The sequence below is a fragment of the Convolutriloba macropyga genome, chromosome 1, assembly GCF_964194025.1.
Source record: "Convolutriloba macropyga chromosome 1, txConMacr16.3, whole genome shotgun sequence".
NCBI classification, from domain to species: Eukaryota; Metazoa; Xenacoelomorpha; order Acoela; family Convolutidae; genus Convolutriloba; species Convolutriloba macropyga.
Window position 1 is genome coordinate 70,489,669 of NC_134468.1, and position 13,710 is coordinate 70,503,378.

General features: G+C 33.3%; 1 protein-coding gene across 2 annotated transcripts in view; it reads left to right on the forward strand.

Moving 5' to 3' along the window:
- LOC142351058 (ABC transporter G family member 23-like) overlaps nucleotides 1–12,328 on the forward strand; it is a 15,884-nt gene extending 3,556 nt beyond the window's left edge. Inside the window, exons 2-5 of one of the 2 annotated variants that reach the window (XM_075403142.1) lie at nucleotides 6,098–6,697; nucleotides 7,034–7,512; nucleotides 7,877–8,530; nucleotides 12,207–12,328. In XM_075403142.1, the coding sequence (XP_075259257.1) occupies nucleotides 6,098–6,697; nucleotides 7,034–7,512; nucleotides 7,877–8,530; nucleotides 12,207–12,209 (1,736 nt within the window). In that variant the 3' untranslated portion in view covers nucleotides 12,210–12,328. Of the gene's footprint in view, nucleotides 1–6,097; nucleotides 6,698–7,033; nucleotides 7,513–7,876; nucleotides 8,842–12,206 lie in introns of those variants that run through there. The other variant, XM_075403133.1, reaches the window with a different exon arrangement.
- The last annotated feature ends 1,382 nt before the right edge of the window (nucleotides 12,329–13,710 follow it).

The following is a 13,710-nucleotide window of genomic DNA, read 5'->3' on the forward strand; positions in this document are numbered from 1 at the left end:
ATAACTCAGTGGAGTAAAAATTAATGCATTAGATTGCTGTAATATGTCAATATTAAGAAAGCGAGTCAAGACGAACAGCAAAATCAAACAACAACAACAACAAACATTAATTACATCAAAAAAATTTATGTCCCTCTTAAAAACTAAATTTAATAACAAAGTCAACATACCGTCAGATAAACCTAAAACTAAACAAAAATAACTTATAAATCACCAGAAAACATATGCGACCAGTCCATAGAAAGGTTTGGTAACAATTATACAAAAAAAGAACAAAAACAGTAAAGTAAAAAAATTAACTTACTTTTTTTTTAAACAGTTAACTTCAAAGTAATAAATACCATTAGGAATCAATTAATATTACCTCAAATTTACGATTACCACTGCTTCTATAGAAGGGCATTAGAACCTATCCTTATTCATTTTTTAAAAACAACAACAACAACAAACATTAATTACATCAAAAAATTTATGTCCCTCTTAAAAACTAAATTTAATTAAAAAAGTCAACATAACGTCAGATAAACCTAAAACTAAACAAAAATAATTTATAAATCACCAGAAAACATATGCGACCAGTCCATAAAAAGGTTTGGTAACAATTATACAAAAAAGAACAAAAACAGAAAAGTAAAAAAAAGTAATTTATTTTTTTGAAACAGTTAACTTCAAAGTAATAAATACCATTAGGAATCAATTAATATTACCACAAATTTACGATTACCACTGCTTCTATAAAAGGGCATTAGGACCTATCCTTATTCATTTTTTAAAAACAACAACAACAACAAACATTAATTACATCAAAAAATTTATGTCCCTCTTAAAAACTAAATTTTATTAAAAAAGTCAACATAACGTCAGATAAACCTAAAACTAAACAAAAATAATTTATAAATCACCAGAAAACATATGCGACCAGTCCATAGAAAGGTTTGGTAACAATTATACAAAAAAAGAACAAAAACAGTAAAGTAAAAAAATTAACTTACTTTTTTTTAAACAGTTAACTTCAAAGTAATAAATACCATTAGGAATCAATTAATATTACCACAAATTTACGATTACCACTGCTTCTATAAAAGGGCATTAGGACCTGTCCTTATTCATTTTTTAAAGCGGCTAAAAAGAACATCAAAGAACAAACAAAATTTCAGTTGAAACTTGCCAGAAAACGCTGTCAAAACCGTCAAGCCAAATTTTGGGACTCAAAATATATTTGATTGCGCCTTCTTCAAACAGCTATAATGTAGTATGTGGCCATTCATTAGTAGGACTAGGTAACAAGTAGGCAAAAAAGGGAAGTGCTAAAGTATGTAATACTTATAATTTTTTTTTCGAAACAAAATTACATTCAATGTCATGAAAGGCATTAATTACAAAAAGAGCTATTTAAATAGGGTCCTTTATTCATGGAAAGGAAGCCCTGTAATTATCCAGAATATTTCTTGCATCTAAAAAAAGAACGCCAAATATGACAAAAATCAATTTAATTTACTTTTTTTTTGTGAAAAACCGGTGTCGAAGCCAGTAAGGTCATTACAAATTCTTTAAAAAAAGATTTTGGGACACCAATCCCTTTTATTCCCTTGACACCCATAATGTCATATTTGACCTGTAATTAACTAACGAGATTAGGTAACAAAAAGAAACATAAAAAGAACAAAATTGCGAAGTTAAAAAGTTTTTTTCAAATTTTGGAAAACGATTGTTTTCAAAGTCATGAAAGCCATCAGCTACCTACTAATATCGGAATATCAGTTTTTCTATTCTTCTAGGAAAAGCCAATGAAAGCTATCACTATACAGGAAATTTCATAAAACCGAAACGACAAAGTATAAATGACAGTTAGAGACAAAATTAAAAAATTCAATTGATTTCTTCAAGAAAGAGGCCTCGAGGCCGTTAAAACGATGCTGTATATCTTTCAGGATTTTAATATGTTCAATTGTGCCTTATTCTGAATGCTATTATGGTGACATGAGAACTGTCAATAATGTGATAATGTGACAAAATTAGAAAACGTGAAAAACTGGCAAATATCAAAAGAAACAAAAATCTGAAATCTTGTAGTATCAAAGCCAGAAAAAAATAACTTCAGGCTTAAAACTGCAACCGAGAATAAATGTTTAATCAGTAGAAAGAAGAAGCAGTCTTTCTTTGCTGACACAAAGCTGGAAGTTGAAAAATTAAGAAAAAAATGGAGGAAAATTAATTAAGACATTATTTATTGAAAAGTCAAATATTTTTAAAAAAAGAAATGACCATAAACTTTCAATTAAAAAACTAAATGCATTAGCTTGGAGCTGCCTAGCAAGCGAATTGGTCGGACCTATCACTCCTGAGCTTTGATTTGATATGTTCTGTTCTTTATTATTAAAAGAAGTCTTTTCTTTTAAAAAAAAGACCGACTGATTACATCCCGATTTTTTTTGGATTGTAACAGTCCAAGAATGGCCCAAAACTAGCCCTGCTAATACCTTTTGTCCGTTAGGAACAATTGATTTTTCGAATGTTGTAGATATAGATAATTTGTTAGTTGAAACCTCAAAATAAATTCTGCATTTTTGATAATCAACGAGTAAAGTTAGCAAAAAACGGCAAAGTTTTAACTACAGTGCACTCTCTCGGCGGACTCTGAAGTAGAATTAGCCCCCCTTTGAGTCTACAAAGATTGTATGGTGTTGTTTGGGGGTGTACTGTCGGCAAATTTAATCAAAGTGGACTAAAGTAGCTTATTTCGTGCTGTTTTTCATGAAAAAGGATAAATTTTGAAATGTTTATCCAGATTTTTTTTTACTAAAAAAATTAAATCAAAACAATCAACAATGCTTGTTTGTCTTCAAAAATAAAATCAACGACACTATTCTTAAAAATTATAACAAATTTTAGCAAAATTGACGAAAATTTAGGCAAAAATTCCGGAAAATGTGAATAAAAACAACGTGAATTCAGTCTTCTTTTCTCAGAAGTTTAAACCTCGATAACTCCCTGTAGAAAACGAAAATTAAAAAAATCTTTTTAATTCCATATTCTATGCTGGACGAGCTTTCTAATGATACCAGTCTCAATTCTCTACGATGAATATATCGAGCGGCGAAAATTCACGGAACAAAAAAAAACCATTTGAGTATATAGTTCCTCCCCCCTCAAGAGGGTCGGAACAATAACATCTAAGCGAAATGGACATTGGCTCTGAGTGTCAGAGATAATTGAGGATCTTATTTATGGCCCCTTTAATTGGTCATCGCTGGTAGTTTACAAACCTTTTGCAACCAAAAAGCACGTGTTAAACCGCTATTCCCTCTATTTTAATGTCCAAATACTAGCAAAATTTTTCAGATTTCATCAGTAAAATTATTTAAATACATCATTATTTTTTTTGTTTCTTTTTTCAGGATTGCTGATGAAACATTACGGAGCGATAATACGTACGAACTGGATTATTTGAGGATAAGGGATTTCACATACCAAAAGGGATTTAATTATCTCATAATTGCCTTACTACCCTTTTTGCTCCGTTTTGGTTTTCATAACACATGCACGCAAAGTTCTCAACTCGTTAAATGGAAATAGTTACTCAAAGCGGCAAAAACAAAAACTAAGGTGAAATGCGTACGAAACCCTTTCTTCCTGTTATTAAGATTGCAAAATAGATTTCAATTACCAATCCAAGCAAATTTACTCGCTTTCTATTTAGGAATACTTCTGCATATAAACGGCCTATAATGAAGTTTGGTTTTGTATTGCACTTAAATTTTTATCCAATCAAGAAAAATATTCAACATGTTGACAAAAATTTAATGCAATTAAAGATTTTTTTTAAGGTGTTTAATTGGCAATGATGACAAATTCTCTCTTCTGGCACTCACTCAAAACAGGAAAAAATGTACTGTCTTCTGGCACTCACTCAAAACTTGAAACCAAAAATTACAATAAAGATTGCCCACAATTTTTTTAAATCTGTAAAATGTAATTTCAAAATTTGATAACCATATCAAAAGTTTGATTAAATATTTACATTTAACAACCAGTTCAAAAGCATGTTTGTCCTTAAAATAATAATAATATTTTTTCTAAAACCTCTAACCTGTCTTATTTTTTTGTTTAAACTTTTTTTTGTTTTTTATTTCCGGATTTTTATTGACAAGTTGTTGCGCTTTCTCGAGAAATTTCTGTGTATTGATTGGCCATTTCATGTAGATAGACACAATTTTTGAAGAAAAAACTAGACAGCTCAGAAATTTCTCTCATCTCAAATTTTCCCAAAACTTTGTAAGACACTTTTTTGGATATTTTTTGACTGCTTTCCTTTCAACGCTTAAATAAATCAAAAAACATAAAAGGAGAGCTTTTTAAGGAAAATCTCTGCAGGTTAAAAAAATTTTCTTATTACAAGATTCCTAGCGCTGTCAAACTTTTTACGCATATGGTAAATATTTACACCCAATATAATTGCCTGTTTATTCTCAGAAGTGATGTATTAAAGGTAATTGTAGTTACTTCACCTGTAACCACTAACATTTAACATTAAAAACAACTGAGCAAAATGGACATTGGCTCTGAATGTCAAAGACAATTGTGGATCTTATTTATGGCATGATTAATTGGTCATCACTGATTGTTTAAGAACAATTGCAATCAAAAGCATGTGATAAACCGCAATTCCCTCAGTTTTTATTTCCAAATACTTGCAAAAATTTTCAGATTTGATTAGTAAACGTTTTGAAATATAGTCTTACTTTTTTTGTTTTTTCCAGGATTGTTGATGAAACATTACTGAGCGATAATACGTACGATATGGAACATATAAGGATATCGGATTTCACCAAGCAAGAAGTTTTTAATTATCTCATAACTGCCTTACAACACTTACTGCTCCATTTTGGTTTTCGTAACACATGAAAGCAAATTTCTCAACTCGTTATAAGAAAATAGTTACTCAAAGTGTCAAAAGTAAGGTGAAATGCGTATGAAACGCTCTCTTCCTTGTATTGAGATTGCAAAATAGATTTTAGTTACCAATCCAGGCAACTTTACTCGCTTTTCATTTAAGAATACTTCTACATCGAAAAAGCCTCTAATGAAGTTTGGTTTTGTATTGAACTTAAATATATATCCAATCATGAAAAATATTCAACAAGTTGACAAAAACTCAATACAATCAAAAATTGTTTTTAAGTTGTTTAATCTAACTCGTTGTTAAATTTTGTCTTCTTGCATTCACTCAAAACACGAAATTAAAATTTGCGCTAACCTTTGCCCACAATTTTCTTTAAATTTGTTAAACGTAGTTTCAAAATTTGATAACCATATCAAAAGTTTGGATAAACATTTACTTTTAACAATCAATTCAAAAGCATCTTTGGTCCTTAAAATACTATTAAAAATATTTCTACAACCTCTTACTTGTCTATCCAATGGAACACTTTCATGTAATTTGATCATTTCTCTAGTTATTTACTCTTTAAACTTATTTTTTGTTTTTTCTTTTCTGATTTCTATTGCCAAATTGTTCCACTTTCTCGAGAAATTTCTGACTTTTCATCGGTTATTCCATGTAGATTGACACAATTTTTTTTGGGAAAAAATTAGACAGTTCGGAAGTTTTTTCTCATATCATATTTTCCCAAAGCTTTTAAATACATTTTTGGATATTTGACTGCTTTCCTTGAAACTTTTAATTTAAAAAAAGATGAAAGAAGTTTTTTTAATGAAAAGCTCTTCAGGTGAAAGTTTATTTCTTATTACAGGATCCCTTGCGCTGTCAAACTTTTTACGCATATGGCAAACATTTATACCCAACTGTATTTGTCTATTTATTCTCAGAAGTGATGAGACTGGCAGAAGTAATGAGATTGGAGAAAAATTGCACTGAAATTGAAATGTGACGGGATAAATCTTTAAAAGTCTACCAATTTCCGCAATTTTATATACTATAAGTCGACAAATGATACCTACTATGATCAAAACAGAAATGAGCAATCCCACTTGAGCAGTAAATTTTGAATGTAAACGAAGTAAGAACAAAAGAAAATTTATTCAAGGGCAGGTTAACAAGTTTGCAGTGTGGAATAAGGAGTAAATGTGATTTTAGGCATCTACAGTCTAGAACGAGGCAAGATTCGTGTGTTCGGATACAGAACTCCGTGTGACAACAATGAGCTTCAAATTCCAGGAAAGGACATCGGATATATGCCTCAGGAACTGGCATTGTATTTCAATTTCAGGATCAGCGAACTTTTCCATTTCTACGGACAAGCAAGTGGTATGAGTACTTCTCAGATCCTACAACAGTCGGACTTCCTTTCTGAACTGCTTCATCTTCCGGACAACGACAGGATCATCGGAACACTAAGTGGAGGTCAAAAACGGCTGGTCTCGTTTGGAACTGCTATGATCCATGATCCAAAATTGATGATTCTGGACGAACCGACAGTAGGCGTGGATCCAGTGTTAAGTGCCAAGATCTGGCGACATCTGGAATATTTGGTAAGCAACAGAGGCACGACTATAATTATCACCACCCACTATATTGAGGAGGCCAGGCAGGCGAAGAGAGTTGGGCTTATGAGGGCAGGAAGGCTGCTGTGTGAGGACGAGCCAGAAACTCTGATCAAAAAGGAGGGAAAGAAAAATTTGGAAGAAGTTTTCTTGGATCTCTGCAAGCGATCAACATCTCCTCCGCTCTCTATTGGTGAGTTGTAAATCGAGTTGAGACCTCATTTTTTTCTTGAAAATGAACAAAACATTGAAGACAACATACAAGATTGACAATCAATGCATGACCGCATCATTAATGACAAATTTGAGCAAAAAAAGCGTGTCGAAATTATCCTCAAAATACGATCAAGAAAAGGGATAATGAGGGCTAATGAGGCAAATTTTTAGAATTTACCTCCAAAACTATTTGAGAGGGGGTAGGGGGTAATGAGTGGTAAGGAGAGAACTAGCATTTGATGAAGATTGAGCGTAAAATGATTTTTATCTGTTCTTCTTTTTCAAATATTTCTTCATTATGTTTTACTCTCAGGTGACTACGGAGACGAAGAACTCAGCAAAGATGATGACACAAAATCAGAGACCGAGTCCATATCCTCAGATGGAACAAAGAGCACTACTGGACTCTTCGAACCCAAATCCAAAAGATCCAGCTGGTTTGCAATCAACTTCACCATCTTTTACGCGTGCATTTTTCGGGAAATTATCATAATTCTGAGGGATATCCCAACCCTCATGTTCAACTTCGTCACGCCTGCAATTCAGCTTTCTGTGTTTCTCTTGGGGGTCGGAGGCAACCCTAAGGGTCTGAAAATTGGTATCGTAAATGAAGATCTAGCCCAGCCTGAGACGTCGATTAGCAATCAGTTTATTAGATATTTGGATAGAGGCGATTGGGGTGATTTAAAGAGGTATGGGTCTATAGACTCTGCAAAAAATGCAGCCGATGACGCTGATGTTGATGCAATCTTTCATTTTATGCCTAATTTCACTTCCGCCATGATCAAAAAGGTAATAAAAGTCTTTCATAGATTCAACCGAATTTGTAAAATTTTACTGAAAAATTTTGCAGAAACTAATTAAGATGAGATTTATATCCGATAATTATTTGGGACGCATCACTGACCTAATAAAGAGTAACGTCTCTGGGATGTAAGCTATATGATTAGTTTAATACGGAAGCGCATAAGAACAGCCTGAAACAATGGAAAAATTGAAAAATTCACGGCAAATGATGTTTTCATCAAATAATTTTGAGAAAATTCTGAGAACTTTTTTCTTGCGTATTCAATAAATTGCGTTAATTTTCTGAATTTTGTTGCATTCTGTTTAGTCCTTATCATTCGTTTTTCGGCGACAAAACTTAACTTTTTAGGTTCAAAATCCCGGACAGTTTACGTCACGAGACGCAAACAACAGCAACGTGTACCTCACATTAGACGGCGGGTCTCCTCTTAACAATGACGTCATTTGGGGCAAAGCTAGCTTCACCTACGACAAGATCGAGCGACAGTTACTCAATCAGTATTCTTCGAACGGAGTTCTGGAAACAACTGGAGTCTTCATAAGTGAGCCTATGTTCAAAGAGGTCGATTCATTCACCGAATACGCGGCTCCGGGCACTATGTTATACGTCATATTTGTTCTCGCTTGTTTATTTTCAAGCACGCGACTTGTGAGCGAACGCAAGCAGGGTTTAATCGAACGATTAAGTATTTGTGGAATAACGGGAAACTACATAGTTCTATCAATGGCTTTCGTGCAAGCGTTCATTTTAATGATACAAACAGGCGTGTTTTTACTAACTGGGGTTGTTATATTCGGGGTTCCCCTGGAGGGTAAATTACCTCTGGCTATTATGTTCATATTCTTCGAGGGAATGGCTGGACTTATGTATGGAATCCTGGCATCGGTAATGTGTACGGAAGAAGCCCAGGTGTTCCAAATTGTTTATGGAATGACAAGCATTATGATGATGATAAGTGGCATTTTGTGGCCACTAAATGCATTACCACCCATCTTGCAAGGGGTCAGTTCAGTTCTGCCGCTGGCATTGCCGGCAAGGTCACTGCGGTTTGTCTTTCTTAGAGGGTGGGGTTTAGATTACAGTGAAGTTCAGTTAGGGTTCTATGTGCTTGTGGCATATTTCTCCTTCCTTCTATTGTTGACTGTTGTTCTTCAGAAAATACTGCACAAGAAAGGCTAAATTATCAATTTCGGATAGCAGAAGATTTTGTGGTTGTGGTTATTATATAGGAAAAATATAATTGTATAAAAGAAAGAGCACAAGTTATTTTTGTAAACTGGTGAACTGAAATAAATAAAACAAATGATAACTTTTTCCAACATTCTCTTCCAAAAACTGTATTTGAGACCCAATTGGCGTTTCACTTCATCAAATATACAGCAAAAATTTTCAATAAATTACCAAGCAGCACCTACAAGTGAGAACTTTCAGTGAAGATTTGATAAACTATTTTGCTCACATCTCCGAGACATGATTGTTCTTGTATGCTGGGATGGATAGTTGCATATCTGCAAATTATCTTCCTAGTCTTCAATTTGTATTGTGAGGGACTTTTCTGAAAATAATCAGCAAATTTTTTCTTTCATTTCGGTCTAATTGGCATATTTACTGTTCTGTACAACCGATGCATTGATGGAGTGGACAGGTGTGCGATAATGAGCATGAATAGCAGCTATAAAATTTTTCACTGCTGTCCGCACTTGCTCATTCAAAAACATAGATTATTGTGACGGATATTTCCAAGATTGAAGCAAACCTGAACTAGCTTTGCGTACTGTCGCTGTCCTCTATACAGGTTTACGACTATAAAAATAAAAAAGTATATCTGCTTGATGAAATATACCGTTTGCAATGCAATGTTCAACAAGTAGCTGGCTGATGCTTGTCACGTTCTCGACTTCAACGACCACAATCTTTGATATAAACTTTGTTTTACTACTTCTTTTTCAAGTCTTGGCAAACGAGTGGCACAAAAAAACAGCAACTTCGTCTGATAATCATCTGACACTTGTGTTTGAATGTTTTGCTCTTGCAACTCATCCTTTGTTTAGACAAAATTGTTATTAAAACCAGATGAAAGTTGCTTTTGTTTTATATGTTGTATTTTTGAAAATCAGATGTTGAGAACGTACCTACAGTTCAATCCCTGTGCGTCGCACACTATTTAAGTACACAATGAGTGTTGAGATAGATTTCAAGCAAACAATGCTGGCCTTTAAATCGTATAACGGTATTTTATTCATAGATGTCAAAATTTGGATCAATTCTGTTTCACCCCCCCCCCCCCCGTGTTTTTTATGACCCACAGTTACAAATTATATGTTGTTATATAGCACGTTACTATGTAAGAAAATAGCACGTGCACTTTGGGTTCATAAAAGATTTATACTCACTAGCTGGGGGGGGGGGGAACAGAATAGATCCCAAAATTTTTACCCTTTTAATTTTTACCCTTTAAAATTTGTTTTTTTTTTTGGAAAATATGGACATCCAAATTTGGTTATGTATCTCTGCAATTCTATTACAGATTTAAAACCACTGTAATGGAATGAGCCTCGTGAGTTCTTTTTTTTTGCAAAAGAGTTAGGTCCATGCACCAAAAAATAAAAAAAATTGTGCACTATAGACATTTTGTAAAAAATCACAATTCTAAACATGCACCAAAGTCTAGCAACAAAGATTAACTGTTGTAGACGTTCTCTCTGGTGAAGATTAATTATTGGTTTTCGGATTTCCCACAAAAATAACGAATAAGTTACTTCATTAAGAACTAACCGCTAGTTCTATTTTCGTAGTTTGATTTTCTCTGATATAAAAACAAAAATTGAAGAAAAAAGTTGGAACGATCTTTCTGCAAGTTTCAGTCCATCACAAATTTACGGAACAACTTTATATACCGCTGGCAATAAATTGAACTGTATTCAATATAAACTTAGACGATTGAATATCAGCAAAACTACGACATTTCATCATACTAGAACTGGCGGATTCTCGGAAATGTGCTGCTGATTTCAGTTAACGCAGTTTATGACTTGATCGAGTGAGCTAATTCCAAATCATTTTAATTTTGATGTATATGTAGAAATGGAATTTCTATCTGAAGATATCTTAAGAAAATTAAGAAAACTTAAGAAGTTATAGCAAAGTACTAACCTTGGGTTTTTTCTCAGAAGTTTCGAATTAAATTATAATGAAAGAATAATGGCTAAGAAAGTTAGAATTGTGTGAGCGGTTTATTGAACAAACATTGATTTTGATTAGAAAAGAGAGTTCTGATTTTGTCTTAGCTTAACGGATTTAGAACCTTTAATGAAACTTAAGATTTCTCAGCTCAAATTAGAAGTTACTTAACAAACTAGAGATAACCTTAATTCAACCATGTGATTTTTTGGGACTTTTTCGAAAAAGATTAGTTTATAAGAAGAAATCAATCGGACTTGATTATATCTCTATAATTTACTTTTGCGGAGCATATATGGCGCTTGAATTTTGTAGATTTTCAGGGCTTCTTTTTAGTTTAATTTTGTAAGTGAAGTCTCTCTTTTCTGCTGGTAAGACAGAGAGTTCGTAGTTAGATTTTGGCTGGTTTTTTATTTATTTTTCTCAGTAGGCATAAAAACCAGAAGTTAGCTGGTGTAAGATAACTTTTTCGAAGTATAGGATTGTGACCGTTTTTTATAAGTTAGTTAGGGCAGAAGGTCTTTAAGAGAATTAAAGTCGCCTAGAGGGCTAACTTAGAGAAGCACAATACTTATGAATTATCATCAAAACTTGTTGAAATTTAGAGGCTAAGGCCTCCGAACCATCCTTAGCTGAATTTTAAATTCTACATTGCAGACAGAGATGGGATTAGTGGTTTAGAGAGGGATTAGTGAAAGGGAGAGATGTTAAGATTATTGTTAGTTTTTTAACGAATAAATAAATGGTTTTTCGCATGTAGTCATTTTTTTCTTATACTCGCCTGCTGTGCTTTTCAGCGATGAGTTAACCTGTTCAAGAAATGATCTAAAAATTGTTATCATAGCAAAAGCCTAGATTCCCTGTTTATGTCAGTCAACGACTGATATAATCGGTTAACCGCCCCGAAAACGATAGAGTTCTGGGCACGGTTATCCAAAACGCGAATCTATGACCGATTTTGTTATGAACGTTTTAAATAGGGCAGTTTTTATCGACCAAGTTTCTTGATTCTAAATTAACTTGCTTCTAACTTAAATAGAAAAGACCCAAGATACATTTTCAAGAATACACTTTGATTGGTACCAGCTTTGATTTAGTCAGGACTAAGGTTTCTAGGGAGTTTGAAGTCTTTTATTTGTATGTAAAAAGTCTTGGAGTTAGAGTTTGTCCTTAGTTCAGAATACAGCATAGCTACTCTAGAAAATATAGATGGTTTTACAGAGATAACTCAACTAATAGGTAATAATTATTAAGTAACTAGGAGATTCTTAAGGAAAATATATCGCAAAATTGGTACTTCGGTCCGCAAAATTTTTTTTTCAGTTAGTTCTGCAGTAAAGCAAGTTCGAATCTACTTTTTTGTAAGTTGATACAGTTAAAATTTTTGAAGGAGAGTTGTTTTCTTTCTTGCATATTGACAACATTCAAAAAATTTTTGTAGTGGCTGAAGCGCCGCTAACTCTGTTCTTTTCTCAACACATGCATTGACTGTTTCCAGTGAAGGACAAGACACAACGTGGCGATGTGGTTCAACGCAAGGCAGAACAGGTGGTCACAATAGCTCTACGACACTATGCAAACCAACATTGTCAGAATCATCTTCAATCAAGAACCAGAACAATAGACACTCACCACTGAAAAGGGGGTTCAATGCACACTTAGGCGCATTTGGAGAGTTCCCAAATGCAAGCTGTGACCCAATGAGTTGAATCATTCAGTATAATTAAAAAGTACAAAGCAACAATGTGGTTTTAAGGAGAGTCTGAGAGATCGATTGGGCAATGCCTTGAAACATTTGGAGTTCTGTAGATTGTTGATCATTGGAAAGATTACAGACACACGGAGAGAATTTCCCGAAATAACCGTTTTCCCAATGATTCTAAATAAAATGCAGTGTATAATTTTTGATGATGTCTATTTCTTGTACTTTGTACTTGTGTAACAATTCAGGAGAATAGTTAAATCCGAGAAGGTGGTGTAGAAAACTTAAGAAATTATAGCAAAGTACTAACATGGGTTTTTTTCAGAAGTTTCGAATTAAGTTATAATGAAATAAGGGCGAAGTAAGTTAGAACTGTATAAATGGTTTATTGAACAAATATTGATTTTGATTAGTAATGACAGTTCTGATTTTGTCTTAGCTGAACGGATTTAGAACCTTTATTGAAACTTAAGGTTTCTCAGCTCAAATTAGAAGTTACTTGCCAAATTAGGGATAACCTTAATTCAACCATGTGATTTTTTGGGACTTTTTCTCATAAGATTAGTTTTAAAAAAGATTTTGGACTTGATTATATCTCTATTGTTTACTTTTGCGGAGCATATATAGCGCTTGATCTTTGTAGATTTTCAGGGCTCCTTTTCAATTTAATTTTGCAAGTGAAGTCTCTCCTTTCTGTTGGTAAGACAGAGAGTACCTTATTAGATTTTGGCTTGTTTTTGATTTAAATTTCTCAGAGGCATAAGTAATAGAAGTTAGCTGGCGTAGGTTAAGCTTTTCTAAGTATAGGATGGTGCCCGTTTTTCTTTATAAGTTAGTTAAGAGCAGAAGGTCTTTAAGAGAATTAAAATCGCCTAGAGGGCTAACTTAGAGAAAAACAATACTTAGGAACTATTTTCAAAACTCGTTGGAATTTAGAGGCTAAGGCCACCGAACCAGCTGAATTTCAAATTCCTCAGTATGTAAAAATCATATTAAAGCTTGAAAAATCTAATTTGTTTGGAATGTTTCAAGCTTTCATTAGTCGTTGAAAAAGATTCTGGAGTTTTCCATATATAAAACATTATATAACCGTAAAGCAAAGCAAACTAAAAAATTGAGACTGACAAAATTAGGATTGAAACTGAATCAGACAAGACATTTTTATTTCAGTATAGCCTCAAAATGGAACAATGCATTTATTTTAAGTTGTCAGTACTCCGGCAATCAACCATAACAATTTTGAAAGAAAAGATTGCAGTTTCGAGGTTGCGATTGAATAGTATTACTGCTTTGCAGTGTA